Source organism: Schistocerca gregaria, chromosome 5, assembly GCF_023897955.1.
Source record: "Schistocerca gregaria isolate iqSchGreg1 chromosome 5, iqSchGreg1.2, whole genome shotgun sequence".
NCBI lineage: Eukaryota > Metazoa > Arthropoda > Insecta > Orthoptera > Acrididae > Schistocerca > Schistocerca gregaria.
The window spans coordinates 350,950,410-350,978,077 of NC_064924.1; the positions used below are offsets into that span (position 1 = coordinate 350,950,410).

The following is a 27,668-nucleotide window of genomic DNA, read 5'->3' on the forward strand; positions in this document are numbered from 1 at the left end:
TCCCCTTCCTGGGACAATGAATTCACGGTGTTCTTATTTCAATTTCCAGGAGTGTAGTATCAGGGTTTGCCTGCGATGGATCTTGCAGACCTTCCAAAGTGCTCACAATTATTTCCACGTTTTCGTTTATGACTTTAAGGGAATTTTACTGTGCGCAGCAGCGAATAACAGATAATTGTTTAAAACTTTTCCATATGTTCTCTACAAGAAACAGCCCAGGTACAGCCAATATGCAGTACCACTGGATGATGAGGCGTCAGAGTTAGATGCAGCAGAAATACATTCATTCTCAGTAATTTTTTCGTAATTACTATTCTTATCATCTTTTATTCTGTGTCACGCTAAAGTATTCATTAAAATCACATACAGTCAGCTTTTCACCTGTGTTTGTAGTCTCAACACGAATAATTATTTGCAAGCCAGAGCCTGATTCAACAATTTGATTAGTCTTTCCTTCGCCATGTTTATTTTCTCTATAAGGTGAAAGGTATTTGGACAAAGACCCAGCGAGTGATTTAGCCTCACTAGTCTTTGCTTTTCTCAGCTTTCTTTTCTGGGAGCCAGACGGGTGAATTCTTTTTATTAAAACGAAAAAAATATAGCAACATTATTTTGGTGACGGATCGCAGAAGAGGGTAGATGGGTACTATCATGATCATAAATGTATCTCGGGTAGGATGTCCCTTGTTTTAGGGACCGATGGTGCGTAGTCAAAACCCTAGCGAAGGACATGGTTCAGTTGTTCCACAGACCGGGGTGGTCCTGAGTGACGAAGGGGAACACTCCTTTGTAGCTGGTTTTTGCGCCACCCCTCCTATAATGGTGTTCCGTCACCCACCCAACTTTCACAACATCCTAGTCCATCCCTATCCCGCTGCCGATCCCAACCCATTGCCACAAGGATCATATCCCTGTGGAAGAAGACCCAGGTCCAAAACCTGTCCAATCCACCCACGCAGCACTTCCTATTCCAGTCATGTCACAGGTTTCTCCTACCCCACTCAGCGATCGGGCCACCTGTGAAAGCAGCCGTGTCATTTACCAGCTCTGCTGCAATCATTGCATAGCTTTTTATATTGGTATAACTGACAACCAGCTGTCCACCAGGATCAACGGCAACTGCCAGACTGTGGCCAAGAGCAAAGTAGACCACCCTGTGGCACAGCATGCAGCTGAACATAACACACTTGATTTCAATGGATCCTTCACTATCCAAGACATCTGGATCATTCCCTCCACCACCAGCTTTTCTGACCTGTGCAGGTGGGAGTTGTCGTTATAACACATTCCCCACTCCCATAATTATCTCAGCCTCAACCTATGGTAACATACTGCCCCCACACACTCCATCCAACAATTTCCACCCCCTCTGTTTTTCCATTTCTTCCCCATTCTTGTCTCCCAACCTGCTCCTTTTTTCCTCACCTCCCTCTCCCACAATCTCCTGATGCTGTGCCTGCTGACAGTTTAGTCCCTGCACACTCAACCAGGCAATATTTGTCTCTCTCCCCACCCATCTACTACTATCCCTTCCCTTTCTCTTTCGCCCAACCCGTCCAGATTGCTGCTTGCATCCCACGTGATGTTGCATTTTGGCCCAAGATGCTGGAGTTGGCAGTTTTGTGTGTGTGTGTGTGTGTGTGTGTGTGTGTGTGTGTGTGTGTGTGTGTGTGTGTGTGTGTGTGTGTGTGTCTGCACTGATGAAGGCTGTGGCCAAAAGCTATATGTGAGTTTCTTTTAATTGTGCTTGCCTGCAACTTGATGTGTCTCCTTTATGACAAGTAGCAATCTGTTGTTTCCTACACTATTGATAGATATTCTTACCTGAAGTTTCCAATGTTTACATTTTGAAGTCCCCTTGTATATTTAAAAATACACAATGTAGTGCTTTGCAATGTGAGAAACAAAGCACATTGACAGAATGTAACATTATGGTTCATATTTGATAAATAAACTTTGTGGCAACGTACCCACCCAGATAGCCATACATCTTAAAAAACCACTAAAGGACAGGGAGGTGCGCTGATACTGGAATGAACCTGTCCAGTGGATTAACATCAAGGACCAGTGTGCCAGTCAGCCTGGCTGTGATTTTTAGACTACTTCCCACATCCTACTAGGTGAATACTGGGCTGGTGTCCAAATCCTATGACAGTTACACCATTCACAAACATTTAGAAAATTGTCACTCACTTTAACATAAATAACACTACTGCACACAGTTGGGGTACACACATTCCGTACTGGTGTGTAATCAGATGGTGACAGGAAGGCCATTCAGCCACACATTAAACAGACCATGCAAAAACCATTAATAATCATGCCAGCCCTGTGCCAATGTAGGAGAAAGGTACACAAGAAAGAAGAAGAACAGTTATATGTGCGAACTAAGCTAGCACTTGGCACGGTGCCTGGTGGGAGCGACCATAAAGCCATTTCCCATTTACAGTCACTTCAATCAGCCACCATGCTGAGTGTCAACTTAGTTTGCACATGTAGTATATGGCAGCTTGTATCATTGCTTCATTTGACTTCCTAATGTCATGGAAATATTCCACAGAAAATGCTGCTAACTATTTCAATAATTAGAGCAGAACATTGTAATTTCTGACATGTATCACCAATATGGCAGGCTATTTTTTGATAAAGAGTCGTTATAATAATTTTCTTGTTCCGCAAAATGTAAATTATGATGCACATCCATAAAAATATAAAAACATGCTACAAAAAAAACCTTAAATATAAATTAAATGGTTTCTTCAGGTGCAAAATGAAATGAGTTAAAATTTAATGTGGCTGACACTGAAACATGTTCAGCTGTAAATTTGCAGCAATGCTTCAAAGCCAAAATCATCAAAGCCATGGCTTACCAAGTAGATTAAAATGCTTAACAAAACTTTAATATCCATGGATGTGGATGCATATAAGAGACATAACAGTGCAGACAGCATTTATCTTATCCGCGCACACCTCTACATAATGTTGGTCTAGAGAAGACAGATTTTTGCTAACTCAAAAACAAGAAATAGATTTTAGTTTAAAAAACAAATTCCCCTCTACTACTTCTGTATATATTTAAATGACAAGTTAGTTGCACATCCCTTGTATGAGATACTGATTGTAATAAAATATTACAAAAAATTATTATTATTATTATTCAGATAAACACACTAAACCACCATAAGAATATTTGCAAGATAGAGATATTCATGATATTGATCATAATTTGTTCACCAATTGGCTATTTAAGGTATAGGTGGTTGGTGGTGGTCTATAATAGATTATCAGCGTTCTGTTACTTTTTATTTTTGAACAGTGAGTACAAGTTAAAGTACATGTATTTATACTTGTAAGATAGGTCATTTTATTTTAGTTTCAGTTAAAACAGACACTAATGTCTTCTGCCCTCAGTATTTTATAAAACATTTCTGCAGCACTGCAGGTTTAGAAATTTCACCTATCTTTACTTTTTTATGTGAAGGCATCACTTGTAACTTCATTCACATGTATTGTTTCAGAATCAACACAAGGGGAAATACCTTCTGGAGTATGTTTGTCGACAACTGAACTTAGCAGAGAAAGATTATTTTGGACTTCGTTATGTAGATGCCACACGACAAAGGGTAAGTAATGTTTTCTTTTTTTAAATGTATTCTTAACTGTCTTACAATCCCAGTTAGTAATCTAACAAGACTGCTCATTTTGAACAAGCATGATGCAATGCAGTACATCAATTCAAAAATTAATTGATCTTGTATTGTTTTCAGCACTGGTTAGACCCGGCAAAATCTGTGATAAAACAAGTCAAAGGTAACCACGAAAATAGTTTTATTATTTATTTAAATTATATTTTTGTGTTCCATTGTCTTTAAAAATTGATCCATTCTCGTAACTTCACTCTTTGCTCTCTACACGTTTTCACCTAGAACTGTATTTTGTGAGTTTCCATTCTATACTATCTACTATACCCATCAGAATGAGATTTTCACTCTGCAGCGGAGTGTGCGCTGATATGAAACTTCCTGGCAGATTAAAACTGTGTGCCCGACTGAGACTCGAACTCGGGACCTTTGCCTTTCACGGGCAAGTGCTCTACCATCTGAGCTACCGAAGCACGACTCACGCCCGGGACTCACAGCTTTACTTCTGCCAGTATCCATCTCCTACCTTCCAAACTATACCCATGTTTGTATCCAGCTACTAATCATATGTTGTATACCGGCTATCAGAGTTCATAATAGTCTACAAAACAGTGTAACATTATTATATTGATGTATGTATGTCTGATCATATAATCAATTAATTCACGTGTAACGTGGCTGCTGATGTCTTTTCTCTTGAGATTTAATATATCTTGGAATTAATCAGATCAGCTGATGATTCACTCTTGTTATTTCAGATATGGATCCTATATTGTTCAGCTTCCGTGTAAAGTTTTATCCACCAGACCCCTTCAGACTGAAGGAGGAAATAACTCGATACCAGATCTACCTGCAGCTCAAGAGAGATCTCCTCCATGGGCGCCTGTACTGTACGCCATCAGAAGCAGCCCTGCTGGCTGCTTATATAATTCAGTGTACGTGGGCTATACTCTCAATGCACAATATTTGCATCTATAGTAAGGAACAGAGTGAGAGAGAGGGGGGGGGGGGGGCGAGAGAGAGAGAGAGGGAGGGAGGGAGAGAGAGAGAGAGAGAGAGAGAGAGAGAGAGAGAGAGAGAGAGAGAGAGAGAGAGAGAGAGCATGCTGTTTTCACAAGTAGCTGAAACACAGGTTGTTACACAGTCAATCCTCATCCATCCTGTGCTATTATTTTTATGTTGACAGGACATTTTGTGTTTCCTGGTTGATTTCTGTTAATACACTGAGAAAAATTAATTTTTAGGCATATTACTTCAGTGTGTAGCTTGGTAAAAGTTCATATTCATACAAGGCTGTGTGGCTCTTCTAGTATTTTGTTCTATATTGTGATGATGATGTACTGAAATGCATCAATACTTTAAATTGTGACCAAGACATTACCACAGTTCATGAAGTGCCAGTTTTTCCCTTCACATGGAACTCTGAGTTGCCCTCTCTATTTCACTCTCACACAAGAAATCGTTCATAACCAAAGTCTCCAATGTTTATGGTTTCATCATTGTATTAGGCTTTCACAGTTATGAGATCGGTGAATAATAGTATACATTTATATGTATCAAGAACACAAATAGCTCAGGGTTTGGAATATGAACACTTCATGTCTGCAATGAATAAGATAAATAAATCTTTACTGGACAGACTATGCATTTTACTATGGCTCCTAAGCAGAGGATATGGAGAGTGAAAGCTTGTGATTGGTTCACAGCACTTTGGCAGCTGAAACTAGGTTCATCTAATTATCCTAGAGATTGACGCATCACAGAAATGCATGAGAGTTGATGGAGAGTTGTTGTAAGGACCAAATACAGCCTTTTTGTTTATTTTTGTAAATAAGTTTAGCAACCACTACACAAAACACTGGAAACAATGCTATATTCACAATGGCTACTTGGTGCTATGGCCTACAATAATTTTATATATGCTAAGCCTGTCAACAAGCTTAAACATTCTGAAGTGGAAAAAAGTCAGCTAACTATCACAGATCAGAAAACAGTCAAGTTAAAGTATGTTATCAGCACTGTGCTTTCCAGAATATGAAAACAGTGTCTGTCTGGAAACTGAGTAGGTGCTAATAAACATATATTCCATCAAAAATTTCTTCTGCTGTCAAGATTATCTACCTGAGTAAACCCCACCTGATTTGACTATTGGCTTTTTTTTCTGTTGAGCGTAATTTTAAGATGGCAAACATAGGAATTAACATAAAATATTGAAAAGTTGATGTACTAAGTTTGCTACAGAATACATAATAAACACATCTACTAAACTTGAATTTTAAACACTCACCCCACAAACAGCTTACAAACATCATAAGATTGCCAGAGGTAATCAGTCAGCTTTATTCAACTTCCTTCAATCCTTCGGATTTGATAAATAGATTGCCATAGACTCCTACTCCACTTTCCTTGGAAAAACTTGTTAGTGGTCTCCTTGTTTGCTTTAGTAAAGGACTCTCTACAGAGCAAGTCTTGTATGACTTCACAATTGGGTATGCTAGAACAAAAAGGGAACATTTGTTATTTTCTGGGTTTTGCCAAAGACTAGTCCATAATATCTTACATGGAGGACTAAAGTATAATGATACCCATCTTGCATGGATAGAATCCCTTTTTCTTAATAAAAGACAGAGTATCACATTAACAAATTGTACTGTAGAAGAAAATCTAAACTCAAAATAGGTGAGAAATAATATGATGCCTCTGTTCCAAGGTGTCATGCTAGTTCAGCCCTTATTCTTGACCTACATAAATTAATCAACAATGATTGTTATTTTAAAACTATAATATTCACTCATGAATCCTCAATCTTCAGAGGATATCCATCTGTGTCAAAACTACAGGCATATAACTATTACAGAGCTGCCATTTTAGGTCTTAGTGTCTAAAAAAATCATTATATGGCATTTCAAACAGCTAAAAATAAACATGAGTATCAAAAATAGATGTTACTATGCATACACAAGCTGAAACACTATGTGTAAACTTTATTTGTATCCCTGATGGGTAAGAAGTTGAAACAGGGGTGAAGGATTGATAACTCTATCAAGAAATACAGTTCAGCACTTTTTGCACTCAAAAATATATGTCACTGTGGTCACTTTGAAACAAGTAACTAACTCATTTAAAACACTTTTACTCAATAGTGTCTTCTGGAATTATCTGCTGGACTAATACTGTCAAAATTGACAATATATTTATTGTAGAAAATTGAGCAAAATGAATATTCTTTAAAATAAATTATTCAGCAGCACACCTTACAGAAGTTTCTTTGAATACTGTGGCACTAAAAACTAAGATGATGTTCACCCAAACATACAAATCTTCATCATTATCATCATCATCAAATGAACTTTCCATTACATTTATCCCTTGTTGTCATTTACATCTAACAATAAGAATTAATTTCAGAAACTAATTTTCATGTAGATTTTGTCTTCTTGCACAGGGTCCAAATTGTGGATCTATATTCTACTGTGAAGGCTTTTAAGAAGCTGCCTCTAGGCATAATGTGAGACATTGATAATCTTTTCCAGTTTAAAATAAAGCCTTAAACATACCACATCAATTAGTCCAGCAAATTATGAATATTTTCACAGAAAGCTTCTGCTTGCACCAAGATGAGTTAAATTTCCACTTAAATAAGAATTTCTATTCTGCATATAGTCCTCGTTTGTTTTCTGTTATTAAAATGTTCAATAGAATCCACTCTGCAGCTTCTCCAGGCACATACCTATATGATATAAGGGGAAGTGCTTGGAATAACGTGAAGCAATGTTGAAAACATCTGAAGATGTTAATGATGTCCTTCACATATCAATTTTGGTGATGAAGCTGACTTTCAGCTGCATGCATACATCATTTATCACAGTGTGAGGATTTGAGGAGGAAAACATACACATTAAATCAAAGATGAATGTATTCTGTATTATGTACGACAAGATGTTTATGGTCCATTTTCTTTTAGGGCAACTTCGTTACAGGACAGTCCTATGCCTGAATATTGACAATCTGACAATGTAATCTGCAGGTTGAAATATCAGCAATATAAGGAAAAGATAGATTGCTACTTACCATAAAGATAACACACTGAATTCCAGTCAGGTGCAACGTAAAGACAGTTACACATTTAACATTAAGCCAAAGCCTTCTTCAGGAAAACATTCTGGATCGAGCTGCTGGAGATGGCAGACATGTGGGGACAGGTAGCAGTCATGTGTGCATGAGGTTTGCTTTTTTGTGTAAATGAATTTATGTATGTTTCCATTTCTGAAGAATGCTTTGACTGAAAGTTAAATGTGTAACTGTATTTTCATTTGGCTTGGCTGTAGCTCAACAAGTCATCTTTATGGTGAGTAGCAGTCTGTCTTATCTTTATGTCATTAACAATCTGACTTGTGTTCTGTGCAGTGGATGTATACATGCGACATAGATTTTCGAGTGAAATGAATCACTGCCTCACTGGCATAGGAGGATTTGATGATTTCTTAATAGTAGCTAGCACACCTTTTATTTGATTGGTCAGAAGGGTGCTCAGATTCTTTCCCTTTAAATGTCACATGCTCTAAGTGACCAAAAAAAAAAAAAAAAAAAAAAAAGGCCAGTGAATATGTTCGAGCACTTCCAGTAAACCATAGAAATTAAATAATAACAGCAATCATGTCATTGAAGAGTTTCGCATTATAACATGGTATATTGATGCTTCTTGTAACTACAAATGTTGTTGGATGCTTACTGTCATGTAATATGTCTGTGATTTATTTAATAATGTTATGTTAATTGAACAAATATCTACTGAAAATGTTACTTTTATTCTTATTACATGCATTAGGGCATTCACAGCATTTGACTTTTTCTACAGCGGAGTTGGGTGATTATGATCCAGAAGAGCATGAAGATAATTATGTCTCAGACTTCAAACTGTTATTAAAGCAAACACCAGAAATTGAGGGAAAGATAATGGAGCTGCACCAAACACAACTCAGAGGGCAGACACCAGCACAAACAGAAACCAATTTTCTGAGGAAAGCCTGCCAGCTGGATACATATGGTGTTGATCCTCATCCTGTAAAGGTAACAGACAAGAAAGAGAACTTAAGTGAAGCAAAACACATTTGTTGACGCTACACAAATAAAGTAGTAAAAAAGAAATCAGTTAGTGAAAAGATTCAATTTTAAAACTCCAAGAGTAGTGCAACGGAGTTGTATACAAATTAAGCAGAGCACAGGAGGTTGTTCAGGACCAAGACCATTACAACATTAAAAATGCAGTCTTTTGAGTCACCCTAGATAACTAAAAGAGTAAAATTGTAGAGCTAAAAAGGCTTACATTATGAAGATATAAAAATAAGATTACAATTGAGAAGCATAAAATAGTGAAAATATCCAAAAATATTGGTGCCATGGTTAATGTAATGTGTTACAGCAACTGATAATGCCTGATAATAATATCATATGTGATTTTTTAATATAGGAAACTAATTTTGTGATCTTGAAATCAAGAATACTCATTTCATAGATCATTTTGTAATGAGACAGGCTATAGGATTGGGGAAGATTGTGCTGGGAGAAGGTGCCATATAGTAATGCATTGATAGGAAGCAAAAAGAAGAATATATGGAAAGACCAATTTGTATGCAGGTTACCACTGTTAAGAAATATGTGAGAACAGAAATGTAAATAATGTGATGCACAGATCAGAAATATAGTATATATTAAGTACTGTAGTGTGTCTGTTGTGTTGAATGTGATTTTTCAATGAAGATTTGATGTTTTTCTTCTTTGCCTATCATTTCCTCAAACCATTCCCTTGAATGCAGTGATGAAAGACATCATCTCTTCCTTTTTTGGTTATTGCTGTAAGGAAATGTAACACTGCTGTTCTTGAATAATGTGCAAACACCTTTTATATATAGTCACACACACTCCGTATATTGTCCAGCAACATACACATCATCAACTATGTAACACCAAGTATCTAACTAATCGAAATGCCCAACATGAAACCTTTACATACAAGTCTATCCAAAGAAAAAATTAATCAGATTAATATTTCTTTTGTTTAAGTAAACATCATGACTATTGTCAAAAATTTATGCATTCTCTGAGGACTTCATGCTTCTCCAAAGTAGGCTGGCAATGCTAGGAGTTCCTATATTCATTTCCACACAGATATTTCCCATCATGAAATTACTGCAATCCGCATCAGTTCTGGAAGACGTGTGTCTTTCCTCAACACAGTTCTCTACATGTAAATAAAGTAACAATCTGCACAATATTTGTGCCATCCTCTCCTCCTTTATGGTTATAATTTGCAAGTATCATTTGTCTTTAACAATATGGAGGATTCACTCTTTTATTACCATACCACATTTAAAATATAATGACTGATTTGAGATTTTTTTACATTGTGTTCTGTTAATTGCTTTGCTTTATTTTGGCTACTATTACCATACTTCTATAGGGTCTTGTTCTTGCTGTTTTATACCAAAAGTATTTTATTTTACTGATGGACACAAAAATGGTATGTTTATTAACAAATAAAACATTACTGTGAAAGTATGTTGGTAGTATTTCATAAAACTTACTAACGTCTTCAAAGAAAATAATTGTCTGTGATGAAATTTCAATTACCTAAAAAATAGCTAATTTCAATGCTTCTAGAAGCAGCAGACTGATGGGCATATACAAAAACTGACAGATAAACCTAATCCTGCATTGCTATACTTTGAAAAATACAAGGATTAGGAGGAAACTGGACTTTTCCAAAACATAGTATGAAGTCATCACTAATAAAGAATGGAGAAGGCTCAACAGTAAAAATGTTCTGCAATATAGATACCTGCACATGCTGTAGAGGTCACTTCAGAGATCTTAGAGTTCCCACATTCACTTTCCAAAACATTTAATCTGTAATAGTATTTGTCACTACTAATAAAAATCTGTTTTTGGTGAACCATGATTTACACAACCAAATAAAAGACATAAAATTAAGTTTCATGTTAGAGTTACCATCATGTCTGGGGTTGGGAGCAGGAGTCTGTATTCTGATATGAAGTTTCTCAACAAGCTGCCATCAGACACAAAACAAGAAAGTGCTCATAAATTCAAAGAAAATTAAAAACACACCTTATTAGCCACTCTTTCAATAAATTATTTGATTACCTAGCTTCAGAGATTAAAGATTCCTCTTATTGCTGCATTATAAGTTGAAATGTACTGTTCTTGTGGCATGTGGATAAATATTCTAGTAGCTAGTTTCAAATCAGCTGCAGTTATGATAATTTTCTGGATTAAATGTAGCTAGATAACAGCACAATTAATTTATAGTAGTTTAATGGCAGTTCATTATTAATATATATTTTTAATGGGTGGATTCACAAAGTGAATGCATACCTAGACTTGTTCCACATCCCTGAAGGGTCTTCTTCATGATTGGATCCCAGGAATTGATTAATGCATTTACAATAAGAAACAGTATTGTCCAGTGTATATTAAGCTCACAGTAGGAGGTGTACAGAAGCTATTTAATTGGCAGTCATTGGTGTAGTGGAAAGAGTACAGAGTGGTAATCAAAAGATCAGGAGTCGAATTCCTAAGCAGATTTTTTTTTTAATTTTCAGATTTTTCATTTCTTTATACTGCAAGTAAACTGGAGTTGTTAATATAATGTATTTCTTAATATTTTCATAAAAGGCACACAAAGGAAATCCAAAAGAGAATTTGTGTTAGCAAATAAATTTCCAGGAAGAGGGTGTACATACAATGCCCAAGAGGACTCTGCAAGGAACATTCCAAGAAGGGATTTTAATTAAAGCGTAAAGGACATTGTATTCCATTAGTTTCATTTTGACCTTCATGCCACTGCATGCATGTGTTGTTTGCTGCAAACTGTGTGATGAAAGAGAACCCATGATGAATGTAAACCAAGTCTGTTTTTGTGTAGCAATCCTTTTCTTGAAATTTATTTACAGAATCCCTGAGGATCCAGTAACTACCATCCTCCCTTGGCAATTTATTTGCTATCCCAAATTTGCCTTTCCATGTCTTTTATGAAAATATTAGTGAATATAATATATTGATGTTGAGCTTATTTTGGTTTATTTGCAGTGTGAGTAACTTAAAAATAGGCAGTAAAAAAAAGAAAACCTTCTGTGTAGGGACTCAATCCAAGGACCAAGGGTTAACCATTATGTACTTTTTCCACTGTGCTAGCCACTACCTGGTAACCACGGTAACATTAATGGCTCATACCAGGCCCAACTTATGCAAAAATGTTATTTTTTTCCTATATTAGCGATCTGGACCTCCTGCATCTATCACTTTCATTTTCAGCCAAACTCTACAAATAGCATGAATTTGGACAAAATCAATGATGTTGAGTAGGTGTGATCCCCTTGCAAGACAAATTTAGCCTGACTTTATAGCAGTTTAACAACTGTTAACTACTAATGCAGAAGCTAACAACACTTTCTCTTTGTTAATGCAAAACTTGGGTTGTCCATATCCATTAGGGTTCATTATAGTGGAATATACAGAACATGATAGTTGAATGAGTGGATGAATGAATGAAAAAAATGAATGAATACACAGCAGGACAGTGGGGAGAATAAGACTGAAGTAAAGAAAAAACCTATCAAAGATAAACAGAGAAGAAATGCAAATAAATAAAAATATCTTATTAAATGTGGAGAGATACAGAAATAATGGAAAAAGAAAGAAGTGTTGCCTGTAGGAAAACAGCAGAAATTTTGATGGGATTGCAGAAGTATATAACTGATGAATCTTCATCAATATTAACTGGATGGGAAAGATTTGGAGCAAATGGTGAACCACCATGTAGTTAGGGTCCGGGATTTGGAGTGTTCTTCAGTCATTTTCAGATTTGGTTTCAGGTGGTATCTTTCTACTGCTGATAATATGGTCCTGCTTGGTTGCTTGATTTTTATTTGGTTCCATTTGACTATATTTTGTACAGTGTGAGAACACAACAAACTTTCCTATGCATGCAAAAATAATAGATGTTTCTTCCAACCTAAGGAAACCTAAATCACTACGTGGAGATACAACATTGTTGGATAGCCCTATGAACTGGACTATATTTTCTGCTCTTCATGCAGTGGTCTCACTCTACAAATGCTATTTTACATGTAGACAACAATATAAGGAAAAGATAGATTGCTACTCACTGTAATATGACATGGTGAGTTGCAGACAGACACAACAAAAAGACATTTACACATTTAGCTTTAGTCTAAAGCCTTCTTCAAAAAAAGGAAACACACACACACACAAAAGCAAGCACATCCTCATGCACATACAAGTGCCGTCTCTGGCAGCTCAGACAGGAATATGTCAGGAGGCTATGGGGCAGGGAGGGGGAAAAGGGGGAGGGGGGATGGGGAGTGAAAAAGGAGAGAAGTAGGAAAGGGGAAAAACAGGTGGGTGTGATGGCAGAGGGTGGCACACAAAGAGGAAAAGGAAATTTGTGATAAGGATTATGGGACCAAACTGCTGTGGTCATCAGTCCTTAGGCTTACACACTAATTAAACTAACTTTAACTAACTTACACTAAGGACAACACACACACCCTTGCCTGAGGGAGGACTCTCGAACCTCCGGTGGGGGTAGCCACACGAACTGTGACAAGACGCCTTAGACTGAGTGGTCACACAAACAGGGTGAGAGGATGTGAGTAGGGAGGAGGTGATAGGACAGAGGGAATGAAAACTGTTGGGTGGAGGGTATGGGGTAGTGGGTTACTGTGGGTTCAGATCACAATAACTTTTGTGAGTCTTTAACAGTATGGCCCTTCTTCAATTTTACTTTCATCTGTGTTTCACTTTATGGCATTTTATTCTGAAATTGCATACAAATCTAAGTTTTAAATGTTGGTACTTATATTTATGATAAATATGATAAATACCAATATCCTGTGGTGAAAAGTAGCACAGTAGTAAAGATAATAAAGCTGTTTTTTCTAACTATAGATCACTGTTTTCACATATCTGTGAAATAAAATGCGTTTGGCAGTAGTTTTATTAGATAGTGAACCATATTTTCAACAAATTTTCATTTCTATCCTACTATCCCAACATATATTTTCATTTCACATATCATCAAATCAGGCAATACTTTCCCATAAATGTTAACCACAAATTTTGGATGTGTGTCGTACTCTTTTTAGGTTCAGATACACCACGAAATGTTTGTTTCAGGATCACAGAGGAAACCAGTTATATCTTGGGATAAACCATTGTGGTATCTTAACATTCCAAGGCAGTCGCAAGACACATCACTTTCGTTGGAGTGAGGTTCAGAAAATAAATTATGAAGGGAAAATGTTTATTGTTCACCTTACATATAATGAGGTAAGATGAATATCATCACTTGATGTTTTACATAGCTAAATAATTATTTCACAGGCAGTGCAATTGCACTAAATCACAGTATATTTCACTTGTCAGACAATTAAAATTGATTTTTAATAGTGAAAATGCACAGAGATTTTTTCTACTATAAAAAAGTGCATGCACAAATTAACCAGAGTCTTTATCTCTGCATGCCATTAATGCAAAACAAGTTTGCTAGATAGTGACAGTCTGTTTTAGATTCTGACTGCCAAACGGAAGTTACTGTTTTGGTATTTTTTGTATGTTTTGTATGTCATTTTGGTAAACATTTTTTAGAGTATGTGAATAAGTTTGCATAAAACATGTGACCTGTGTAAAAAGGAAATCAATGGAATGTAATTGAAATATGTTCCAAAGTGAGAGGAGAGAAAATCTCACAGATCTGCTGCAAAGTCCCAGAGTGCACATCTCCCTGAAAAAGCAGTACTTTCACATCACACAAGGAACTGAGTTGGTTGAACTGAAGCTGAGTAAAGGAATTTGCATGCCAGAAAGACAGATTAGACTTCCCAGGAGGAGGAGCATTTACAATGAAAAGCGAAAACATTAAGCCAAACGAGGTATAAAATGAATGTGGCTGTGAACTAAAACTTTTATTTTCTTATTGCAGCATTTAAAAAAAGTATTTCAGTACACATTTACGACTCCAAACCAGCCAGAGGTGACCTTAAGTTGGCATAACATTGACTACAGAAACTACATATGTTTTATCAGTGGTAAGAACAAATAGACTTTCAATGTAATGCCAAACAAGTTGTCTGCCAACTGCCTCGAACAACTAGTACAAAACCCATGCACAAAATTAATATTTTAGACCACATGGGAGAACTGAAATTTTCGAGAGTGTCACCAGTTAGACAGGTAATAGCAGTCATGATCCTGTTACAGAAAAAATGGTCACCACAGGACAAAAGTGGTGTCAAGACAGCTATGAGAGTACTTATATTTTGGTCAAAACAGTAAACAATTACAAACAGTCTACTTAAAATATGAACTGAGAGCATTTGCTTCAGAACCAGCAAAATTTAAGAACATTTACAGGTGAAACTAAATGACATTCTAAACAACAGTCTAGTTAAGAAAGTGCCAATTAACATAATAAAATATGGTGAAAATCCACCTTCATTTAATGGATAATATTGCAAAAATAAAGTCTGTTACACTGTCACTTCAAAAGAGACTGCAGGAGAACTGCTACAGAAAACTTTGTGCATCCATAAGATGGACCATGCACAAAGCTGGCTAGAATTTTGGGTCAGATCTTGGTGATTGATCTGAAGACAGAAATAATAAAAATGTAATTTCTGATTTAAGTACACTACGTGATCAAAAGTATCCGGACACCCCCAAAAACATATGTTTTTCATATTAGGTCCATTGTGCTGCCACCTACTGCCAGGTACTCCATATCAGCAACCTCAGTAGTCATTAGACATCATGAGAGTAAAGTGGGGCATTCTGCGGAACTCATGGATTTTGAATGTGGTCAGTGGTCAGGTGATTGGGAGTCACTTGTCTCATATGCGTGAACGTGAGGTTTCCACACTCCTAAACATCCCTAGGTCCACTGTTTCCGATGTGATGATGAGTAGAAACATGAGGGGACATATCCAGCACAAAAGCATACAGGCAAACCTTGTCCGTTGACTGACAGAGATCGCTGACAGTTGAAGAGGGCCGTAATGTGTAATAGGCAGGCATCTATCCAGACTATGACACAGGAATTCCAAACTACATGAGGATCCACTGCAAGTACTACGACAGTTAGGCGGGAGGTGAGAAAACTTGGATTTCATGGTCGAGCAGCTGCTTATAAACCACACATCATGGTGTTAAATGCCAAACAATGCCTTGCTTGGTGTAAGGAGCATAAAAATTGGATGTTTTAACAGTGGAAAAACATTGTGTGCAGGCAGGGTGCGGGTATGGCAAATGCCTGGTGAACGTCATCTGCCAGCGTGTGTAGTGCCAACAGCAAATTCAGAGGAGGTGGTGTTATGGTGTTGTCTTGTTTTTCATGGAGGAGGCTTGCACCCTTGTTGTTTTGTGTGGCACTATCACAGCACAAGCCGACATTGATCTTTCAAGCACCTTCTTGCTCCCCACTGTTGAAGAGCAATTTGAGGATGGCAACTGCATCTTTCAACATGATTGAGCACCTGTTCATAATGCATAGCCTGTGACGGAGTGGTTACATGACAATAACATCCTTGTAATGGACTGGCGTGCACAGAGTCCTGATCTGGATCCTATAGAACACCTTTGGGATGTTTTGGAAAGCTGACTTCATGCCAGGCCTCATCAACTGACAGTGATATCTCTCCTCAATGCAGCACTCCGTGAAGAATGGGCTGCCATTCCCAAAGCAATTTTCCAGCTCCCTGAATGTATGCCTGCTAAAGTGGAAGCTGTCATCAAGGCTAAGGGTGGGCCAACACTGTATTGAATTCCAGCATCACTGATGGAGGCTGCCAGGAACTTGTAAGCCATTTTCAGCCAGGTGTCTGGATACTTTTGATCACACAGTGTATGTATTTGCACAAGACAATACTAACTTTGTAGCAGTGTTTGAACAATAAATAGCCTCACAAATGAGAGATGCGGTGTAAGCACCACCAGTACTGAAAACTGACTAAGAGTACTTAAAGCAAAGAATGTATCAATCCCTGACAGAATTCCAATTAGATTTTACATAGAATACCCTGGAGGGCTGGCTACATTATTATCTCATATATACTGAAAATATTGTGTGTTGGGAGTAGTCTCTTGTGACTGGAAAAGTATGTAGCTCACTCCTGTTCACAAGAAGAGTAAAAGATCAGAAGCACAGACTAAAATCACTGACATTCATTTGTTGTAGGATCTTAGAGCAGACTCTAAGCTCAGACAGTAGGATATCACTCAGGGAAAAGCAGCTTTTCTCAAAGGATCAACACAGATTCAGGAAAAATCACTTGTGTGAACTACAGCTTCCTTTGCTGTTGTGCAAATGTCTCTGTTGTACCATATAGTATGAAGCAATGTTCCTTTGGTTACGCAGGCATATATGAAGGAACAGACTCTGTGTTGACATTCAACGGCCACATTTCAATGAAGAAATGTTTCACAACTCGTGCTATATCGTACAACACAGTCACTATACTACATAACAGTTTCTCACACCGTAGTAGAGCAATATGTCAACCTGTGTGTGAATCACGGTTGTACGGGGGGCATTTGAAAAGTCTGGCCAAAAATAAAAACTACTTACTTGTTTGGGATAAACCTTTTTTGTTTTTTGTCATAGTCTCCTTTTAGATTTATAGACTTTGCCCAACGCTGTTCTAATTTGTTGATCCCTTCCGAATAATGGGAATTGTCCAAGTCTGCAAAATAGGTATTAGCTGCTGCAATCACCTCCTTGTTTGAATAGCATCTTTGTACTGCCATCGTGGAGGAGTACCTTGAAACAGAAGATATCAGGCAAATGGAGTGGCCTGCCTGTTCTCCAGACCTAAACCCCTTCAAACATGTCTTGGATGCTCTCGATCGACGTATCACTGCACGTCGTCAAACCCCTAAGGCAGTTCAGAAGCTCTGTCAGGCACTGGTGCAAGAATGGGAGGCTGTACCCTAACAGCTGCTCGACCACCTGATCAAAAGTATGTCAACCCATTGTGCGCCCTGTATACGAGTGCATGGTGATCATATCCCATATTGATGTTGGGGTACATGCACAGGAAACAGTGGCATTTTGTAGTACATGCGTTTCGGCACAGTTTTCTCAACTTATCACCAATACTGTGGACTTAAGATCTGTGTCGTGTGTGTTCCCTATGTTCCTATGTTATTAGTACCAGTTATGTGTAGTGCCACATTGTGTGGCACCACATTTGCAGTTATCCTTAATTTATGAGCATGGACGTACTTGTTCAATACATATTGGCATATTTAATACACCACAACTAACTAATGCATGTCGTAACCAGGTTGCACCCGACGAGAGCTGCTCATTCCCCACTAAACTCGCAGGTAGAAACGGCCATCACTGCAGGAAAACGTGGGCCCCCATAACCCGTTGGTCAACGGTGATAAGTCGCTGTAATCGCCAGGATGCCGGCTACTCAGGCACACCCGTCCAACACACCACTCACTACCACACAGCCCCAGAGGGAACACGTAACCCAGCAAAGATGATACAACAAGGGCCAGAGTCGATGAACCGCTCGCACAAGTGGCGCCAGTATGATCACTCCCGCGCCCTCTCGGAAGTCGCAAAGGCTCATTATGGGACTAAAAAAACATCACATAGATGTTACCAGTTAAAAATCAATGCAGTACACAATTTGTTTGCTGTAGAAACTGTATTTGAAATGGCTCTGAGCACTTTGGGACTTAACATCTGAGGTTATCATTCCCCTAGAACTTAGAACTACTTAAACTTAACTAACCTAAGGACATCACACACATCCATGCCCTAGGCAGGACTGTAGCAGTCACACGGTTCCAGACTGAGGTGCCTAGAACCACTCAGCCAAACCAGCTGGCTAAACTGCATTTGAAATGATGTAGACTTTGACTACCTTACTTTAAAAAGACAGCAATGCAGATTGCCCATATGCCCCTATTTAAGTGGGCTGTTGTGCCCCATCGCCATATTGGAATTATCTTAGATCATTTACGAAAACTTTTAAACATTCATTGCCTTATATAGTTTCAAAATAATTCTTAACCTTCTTCTTCTTGTGCCAGCCAAGGGTGAGGCCTAGGGCCTGTTCCGGTCTCACCATCTCTCCCTCGGTCTTCCCACACTTCTGTTGCCCCACAGTTTATATTCCATTGCTAGTTTAGGAAGTCTTTGTAGTCATATGTGATGTATGGGTACTCTCCATTTTTCTTTGTATTGGAGTGCCTCTTGGGTAATTGGTTGCATCCCTAATTCTTCCCGTATTGCATTGTTTCTAATTTTGTCAGATTGTAGCTTGTATTTATCTCATTCAGTTTTGTAATGCAATTTGTAATTTATCCACGCTGTTGCATATGATAACTTGATCATCCGCGAATAACATCGTGTTAATATGTTTATTGCACCCAGTATTTATTCCTGATAGTGCCCTGTCTCTATTCCGTTCTCTAATCACCTCATCTATATAGATACTGAATAGTGTTGATGACAAACTACACTCTTGTTTTACTTCTTGATTTGTTTGTATTTCGCGTATTATCTCTTTACCCATGCCAGTTCTAATTCTAGTGTTCTTATACACAGCGTTCATTTTAACTGAAGGCATTGACAAATATCGAAAACTACACATCAGATCAAAAAAAGTTATAATTCCACTTTGTTTGTCTCAGAGGGAGACATTCAGTGATACCATACTGGACCCATCAGCCCATCCCGTGCATGGGTGGCAGGGGGCAACTTTGGAATCTTCAATGGGAGCCCCTGGTTTTTATTGCAGAATATGATTCTGCAGCAAAATCTACATACAGTTTGTCTGAGGCATTTTCTTCTTCGTTTCGCCACAGACGGTGCTGTAAATGGAGGAATGGAAATCTGTACAAAATCGTAATTTACAACATGCTACTCAATGGCCCTTGAATATCCAATGGCACATGGGACCCCACCTCCATGCTGCGACGGTAGGACAGGCAGATATTTCATCTAAATATTACAATACGCTGGGCGTTAGAAAGGTCTGTGCCAAAATATTAACTACTTACATGTTTGGGGTAAACCTTTTTTTCTTTTTTCGGCATAGTCTCCTTTGTTTTCTTTGTTCTAATTTGTTGATCCCTTCCCAATAATAGGAATTGTCCGAGTCTGCAAAATAGGTATTAGCTGCTGCAATCACCTCCTTGTTTGAATAAAATCTTTGTACTGCCAGCAATGTCTTCAAATTGGGGAACAAGTAATAGTCCGAGGGAGTCAAGTCTGGAGAATAGGGAGGATGTGAAACGAGTTGGAATCCTATTTCCAATAATTTTGCGACCACAACTGCTGAGGTGTGCAGCTTGGTTTTCAAATGGTCCAATAATGATGAATAATATGCACCTATAATAGTCTTACCCTTTTCCAAATATTCGATGAGGATTATCCTTTGCGAATCCCAAAAGACAGTCACCATAACCTTTCTGGCCAAAGAAATGGTCTTCGCCTTTTTTGGAGTAGATTCTTCCTTGTTAACCCATTGTTTAGATTGTTGTTTGGTCTTAGGAGTATAGTAATGTATCCATGTTTCATTCACAGTGACGAAACGACACTTAAAGTCCTGCGGATTCTTCCTGAGCAGCTGCAAACCTTCCTTGCAAACTTCACACAATTCCAATTTTGGTCAAGTGTGAGCAATTGTGGAATCCATTTTCCGGATAGCTTTCTCATGTCCAAATGTTTATGCAAAATATTATGTACCTGTTCATTTGAGATGCCCACAGCACTAGCAATCTCACGCACCTTAACTCTTCTGTCATCCATCACCATATTGTGAATTTTATCAATGATTTCTGGAGTTGTAACCTCCACAGGGCGTCCAGAAAGTCCAGCATCACTTATGCCCATATGGCCACTTCAAAAATTTTGAAACTACTTATAAACTGTTCTAATCAAAGGTGCAGAGTCATCAGAATGTTTATCAAGCTTCTCTTTAGTCTCCTGAGGCGTTTTGCCTTTCATAAAGTAATGTTTAATCACCACACGAAATTCTTTTTTGTCCATTTTTTGACAATCACTCAACTTCCTTGATTTACACAAATGCGAAACACAAAGAAATAGATCAGTATGGCTGAAACTTTGTGTGCGTTCTTTCCAAAGATGTTACTAAGTAAAGATGACCCCGAGACATGCTGGTGGTGCCATCTCTCAGACTTTGCACGGACTTTTCAAACGCCCCTCGTATAGTTTGAACACTTGGGAATTTAGACACCAGTACAAATGGAGATTTGGGCCGCTCCTGGAAGCATGTTTGGATAGCTGAAGCATTTAAAGTGACTGCTCATTACAAATAGGAAATCTGGTTTTGAGTCCCAGTCCAGCACAAATTTTCATTTGTTCTGAAATATTCCACAGCCGATGTGTATGGAACCATAATTACAATTTGCAAATGATTTTTTTACAGATTGCTTTATTGATACATGATATGCTAAAAGCAGATGCAGAGGAAAAAGTAGATTCCATCTTCCTAGATTTCCAAAAGGCATGCAATACTCTACACAACATTGACTACGTACCAAGATACAATCATGCAGTGTATGTTTTTTAACATGTGACTAGCTCAACAGATATTTTACTAACAGATTACAATAAAAGTTCAATAGGCTTGGAAGTAATAATGAACGTGTCCAAGGAAGCATAATAGTTCCTCTCAATATGCATAAATGATTTATTAGATAGGATCAGCCACACTGTAATATTGTTAGTCAATAATCAGTTGTGTCCAGGAAAGTACCATCACGGGACAATCATAACAAAACATAGAAAGACTCTTAGTGCCAGGAATGACAGATCTGTTTCAGTATGAATAGATCCAAGAACAATGCCTATAACAAAAAGAAAGAACCTGATAGTATCCTATCATAAGAGTGATGATAAGTACTGGCACATCATGTAAGCTTTTAGGGGTAATACTAAGGAACAATGTGAAATCAGATGAAAAAAGGAAAGCAGCAGTAAGCAATACAAATGGAAAGCTTAATCTTGTTGGGAGGTTTCTGGGAAGGTGTGAAGTATCTGTAAAAGAAATTGCGTACAAGACACAAGTGTATGATCAGAGTATTTACAAAGTAGGAATGACAATAAACAGTAACAAATTAAGTAAAGTCCTGCTAGTATCATACAGGATGGTGTAGTGCTTATTAAGTTAAACAGAAATGCTCAGGGAAATTAAATGGGTATCCCTGGAAGATAGCTAATGTAGCTCCTGTGAAAACCTACTGGATAAATTTAGAGAACCTATATTCAAGGAAGACTGTGTGATCACTGTGCATGTGTAGGCATAATGAGAATAAAAAAAAGGGTTAGGGCACATACAGAGGTGTATGGACAATAGCTTTCTCTTCACTCAATATATAAATGGAACAAGACAAGAAACCACTAACAATGGTATGACAGACCCTGCTCAATGCATTCTAAAGTGGCTTGCAGAGTATTACTTATACATTGTAGATGTACATCCCACCACCATCTTCCATCACCCCCTTTCTGGCCTTTTTTCTATTGACAGAATTTCATTATTTACTTTACTACCTTAGAACATTTCTGTCTTAATCCTTCCTTCTCTCTGTTGCTGTCTCTATTCACTTTTCCCTCTTGTTTTTCTCCAAGTTCTTAATTTCCTATTCATTTCACTCCACATTTTGGTGCTTCTTAATACATATTTATTTTACTGTCCTTCTCTGATCTCAGGACTAAAGCTAATGCAATGCTTCTAGGCGTATCTCTTTGAGATCCTCCTCTCTCTAACACTTCCCCCCTTTATCTTTGCCTTTATATATCCTCACTACTGATAGGATCCCTCGAACTGTGATTTGAGTGACCTGCACCTCCTTTCCAATCTCTCTCAAGCTAACCCACTTTCGTCCCTGAAGAAAGAACTAACAACAGTATGGAAAGTTCTGGTTGAGAATTATGAATTATTTATGGATGAAGGAGATAACTCACTGAAAGGCAGAAGCACTGCATCATTGACAGGTACACAAACAAAAGGTACAGAGCTTTTCTAGATTTCGGAACAAACTTCCTTTTTAAAGCTTGTAGGAAAAACACACACACACACACACACACACACACACACACACACACACACACACACACACACACACACACTCTCTGTCTCCCTACAGTGAGCTCAGTCAACTGCCAGCTCTTTCCTGGGCTACAGTGGGTGTGCTGGGGTGGGGTGAGGGATGAAGGCAGTCAGGAGGCAGGGAGGCAGGGAGTGGAGGGAGTTGGGAGTAAGCACCTAGTGGCTCATGGGAGCGCGGGGAGCCATGTGTGAGCTAGCTAGGGTTGCAGTTAGAGGGGGCAGGCAGCAGACGGCTTGACACTCGATTTCACGGACTAGGGCATGAGATAGCAGCACATAACTAGCTGACATGAATTGGGCAGGAGTACTGGGGCAGGAGATGGATTACACACTCTCTCTCTCTCTATTGGGTGGGGGTTTGGAGGACTGCAAGTTAGACCAGAGAGCTTATGGGGGCAAAGGATATACTGTAAGCATAGCTCCCATCTGCGCACCTCAGAAAAGCTGGTGGTACTGGGGAGGATCCAGTTGGCACAGGTTGTGAAGCTGCCATTGAAATCTCGGATGTGTGTTGTGCCACTTGGTGGTTCACCTTCTTTTCGGCAACAGTCTGGTAGTAGCCATTCATTCTAGTTGACAGCTAGTTGGTTGTCATGCCAATCTAAAACACTGTGCAGTGATTGCAGCAGAGCTGGTACATAACATGGCTACTTTCACAGGTGGCCTGGCCTGTGATGGAGTGGAGTAGGTGGTGCTGGGTGGCTGGATTGGGAAGGTCTCGCATCGAGGTCTTCTGCAATGGTGTGATCCCTGTGGGAGGGGATCGTGGGAATGAGTGGCATAGGGATGGACTAGGATGTTGTGGAGCTTGAGTGGATGGCGGAACACCACTTTGGGAGTGGTTGGAAGTATCTTGGACAGGATGTCCCTCATTTCAAGGTATGATGATAGATAATCAAAAAATCCCTGATAAAGGAAGCGGTTAAGTCGTTTCAGTCCCTTGTGGTATTGGGTGACAAGGGGGGGGGGGGGGGGGGAGAGGCACTTCTTTGTGGTTGGTTCTTGAGACGGCTCTGAGGATCAGGTGTATGTGGGGATATAGCATGGGACATCTCTTTGCATATTAAGTCAGGAAGTACTGGCTGTTTGCAAAGGCCTTTTTGAGGCCTTGAGCATACTGAGGGAGGGAGTACTCATCACTGCATTGTGTCTACCCTGGGTGGCCAGGGTGTATATGAGAGGGATTTTTTTGTGTGAAAGGGGTGGCTGCTGTCAAAATGCAGGTACTGTTGGTGATTTGTGGATTTGATGTGGATTGAGGTACGAATGGAGCCATCTGAGAGGAGGAGATCAATATCTAGGAAGGTAGCACAATGGGTGGAAGAGTACCAAATGAACTAAATGGAAGAGGTGACATTGTGATTGTGATGGAATGAGGATAAGTGTCCTGAGTTTGGGTCCAGATTATAAAGATGTCATCTATAAACCTGAATCATACCAGGGGTTTGGGGTATATATGAATATTTTCTCTAGGTGGCCTGTGAAGAGGTTCACATAGGAGGGTTCCACACAGGTGCCCATGGCTGCACCATGAATTTGTTTTCCTAGCCTTCAAAGGTGAAGTGGTTATGGATTATGATGTAGTTTGTTAGGTGTATGAGGAATGAAGTGGTGGGTTTGGAAACCGCAAGGTGTTGGGAAAGGTAGTATTCAATCATGGCAAGGCCATGGGCAGAGGGATATTGATATATAGAAAAAGGGGGATTGCATCACCAGTGATGAGGAGGGACCCTGGAGGTAAGGGTGTGGGGATGGTGGAGAGCCGGCGCAGGAAGTCATTCATATCTTTAATGTTGGAGGCTAGGTTTAGAACAGTTGTTTTCAGGTGCTGGTCAACAAGGGATGAGACTCCTTTGGTGGGGTTACTATAATCAACCACAATGGAGCACCCAGGATTATTATGTTTGTGGATTTTGGGGAGCATGTGGAAGGTGGATATGGGGGCTGTTGTGATGAGCAAGGAGATTGATTCAGGGGAGAGGTTGTGGGAATGGCCTAAGGATTTCAGCAGAGATTAGAGGTTGGATTTCGTGAATGGGGTCACTGTGGCAGAGCTTGTAGGTGGAGGTGTCAGACAACTGGCGGAGGCCCTCTACCGTTCCATCAGAACAGTAGTGGAACCTTTGTCTGTTGGGAGGACAATCAGGTGTTCCTTCTCATGAACCCTCATAGCACCCAGTCTTTGCCTAGCTAACCATTTCAACCCTCCTCATCCTACAAAACCTCCTACCAACACTCCACAAAATCCAGAACCAAAACTGTTGTTAAACTCTCCACCAAAATCCTCAACCCCACAGAAGTTTCAGACCCACCCAAAGTCCTCACATTCAGTCCTGCTCCCAGGTTTAACCATGTTGGACTTGTGAAAGACCTACTCTCCTTCTCCCACTCCCTGCAGTGGAAACACTTCTTTGCCATCAACCTCTCCAACGAAAGCCCATCCAATCCTTACATCAAATCCTGCCCATCCCATTTTTGTACCATCATCCAACCATGACCCTCCCACCTAACCATCCCCTGGTCACCTTCCAGGAATTCTTAACTTTCAACCTTTCCCAGGTCTCTCCATACGAACATCACCCTTTAGCAGAAGGACTGCCCAGCACAACCTAAAAACATGATCATCTTTTGCAGACAAAGGTTCCACCACTGTTTTGATGAACTGTAGTGACTACCTGGCAGAGGGCCTCCTCCTGGTGTCCGACACCTCCACCTACAAGCTTTGCCAAAGTGACCCAATCCCAGAAGTCCAACACAACCTCCAATCCATCCTGAAATCCTTAGGTCCTTCCCACAACCTCTCCCCTATATCCATCTCCCTACTCACCCCAACAACAGCCCGCACACCCACCTTCTACATGCTCCACAAAATCCACAATTCTAACACTCCTGAGCACTCCATTGTGGCTGGTTACTGTACTCCCCCTCCCCAAAGAATCTCAGCTCTTGTTGACCAACTTCTGCAACCAATTGTCCAAAATCTAGCCTCCCACATTAAAGATAACAACCACTTCCCACACCGGCTCTCCACCATCCCCACACTCTCACTTCTCAGGTGCCTGCTCGTCACTGTCAATGCAACACCCTTATAACCATCATTCCTCATGCCCATGGCCTTGCTGTGATTGAATTCTACCTTTCCCAACACCCTGAAAATTCCAAACCAACCATTTCATTCCCCATACTTCTATCCAATTACATCCTAACTCATATATAGTTAACCTTTGAAGGGAAGGTATACAAACAAATCTGTGCCACAGCCTTGGGCACCTGAATAGCCTCTTCCAATGGTAAACTCTTCATGGGCTCCCTAGAAAAAAAATTCATAGCTTCCCGAAACCCCAAATCCCTGGTCTGGTTCAGGTTTATGAATGACATCTTTATAATCTGCACCAAAGACCAGGACACCTTATCCTCATTCTTCTACAATCTCAATGCCACCTCTCCTATCCACTTCATCTGGTCCTCCTCCAGCCATCGTGCCACTTTCATAGATGTTGATCTTCTACTCTCGGACAGCTCCATCCATACCTTGGTCCACATCAAACCCACAAATCACCAACAGCATGTGAACTTTGACAGCTGCCACCTCTTACACACAAAAAAGTTCCTCCCATACAGCTTGGCCAACCATGGCAGACACATCTGTAGTGATGAAAACTCCGTTGCCCAGTGTGCTGAAGGCCTTTTTGAGGCAATATCCTCCAGACCTAATACACAGAGAGATCTCCAATGGCATATCCCCACATACACCTGATCCTCACATCCATCCCAAGAACCAGCCACAAAGAACCCCCCCCCCCTGTCACCAAATACCACCTGGGACTGAAACGACTGAACCACGCCCTTCATCAGGGCTTTTTTTTTAATGATCTATCATCATGCCCTGAAATGAGGGACAGCCTACCTAAGTTACTACCATCCCCTCCCAAAGTGTTCCACCACCCATCCAACCTCCATAACATCCTAGTCCATCCCTATGGCACTCCAACCCCCAATCCCGTGCCACAGGAATTACAACCTAGGAGAAGACCCAGATACAAGACCTACCAAATCCACCCAGCCAGCACCCCCTACTCCAGTCCTGTCACAGGCCTATCCTACCCCATCAGAGGCTAGGCCACATGTGAAACCAGACATGTTACATACCCGCTCTGCTGCAAGCACTGCACAGGATTTTACATTGGTATGGCAACCAAATTGCTGTCAACTAGAATGAATGGCCACTGCCAAACTGTTGCCAAAAACAAGGTGGACCACCCAATGGCACAACATGCAGTAGAGCACAATACGTGAGATTTCAATGGCTGGATCCTCTCCACCACCACCAGCTTTTCTGACCTGCGCATATGGGAGCTATCCGTACAGCACATCCTTTGCTCCCATAATCTCCCTGGCCTAAACCATCCCCCACCAATAGAGAGAGAGAGAGAGAGAGAGAGAGAGAGAGAGAGAGAGAGAGAGAGAGAGAGAGAGAGTGTTGTGCACGCGCGTGCGTGATTTTCCTGCAAGCATGAAAAAGGAAGTTCATTCCAAAAGATAGCAAAGCTCTGTACCTTTTGTTGGTGTACCTATAGAGGATGCAATGCTTCTGCCTTTCGGTGGTCATCTCCTTAAGAGTTCAAAAAGCTATGTACAATTTTACCTACTTTTAATTGTGTCTGTTGGCAGAACTTACACCTTTACATTTTGAAGTGATTTGTGATGATGACAATTTGTCATGCTCTTCATGCCTGTAATATTTACACTCGCTTACAGATATGCAGTACATACTCCTCTGAGAAGCTTGTGACAAGTAATTTTGTTTCTGGTGAGACAGTGTCCAAAATCATTTTTC

The 27,668-nt window shown here is 39.7% G+C and overlaps 1 protein-coding gene across 3 annotated transcripts in view; it reads left to right on the forward strand.

The window, feature by feature from the left end:
- The window catches only part of LOC126272028 (FERM domain-containing protein 5), a 1,188,777-nt gene that overhangs the window by 1,094,776 nt on the left and 66,333 nt on the right, over window positions 1-27,668 (forward strand). For all 3 annotated transcript variants that reach the window (XM_049974531.1, XM_049974532.1, XM_049974533.1), the window contains exons 2-6: window positions 3,519-3,623; window positions 3,768-3,810; window positions 4,400-4,576; window positions 8,500-8,711; window positions 13,857-14,009. In XM_049974531.1, coding sequence (XP_049830488.1) covers window positions 3,519-3,623; window positions 3,768-3,810; window positions 4,400-4,576; window positions 8,500-8,711; window positions 13,857-14,009 — 690 coding nt within the window. The remainder of the gene's footprint in view (window positions 1-3,518; window positions 3,624-3,767; window positions 3,811-4,399; window positions 4,577-8,499; window positions 8,712-13,856; window positions 14,010-27,668) is intronic.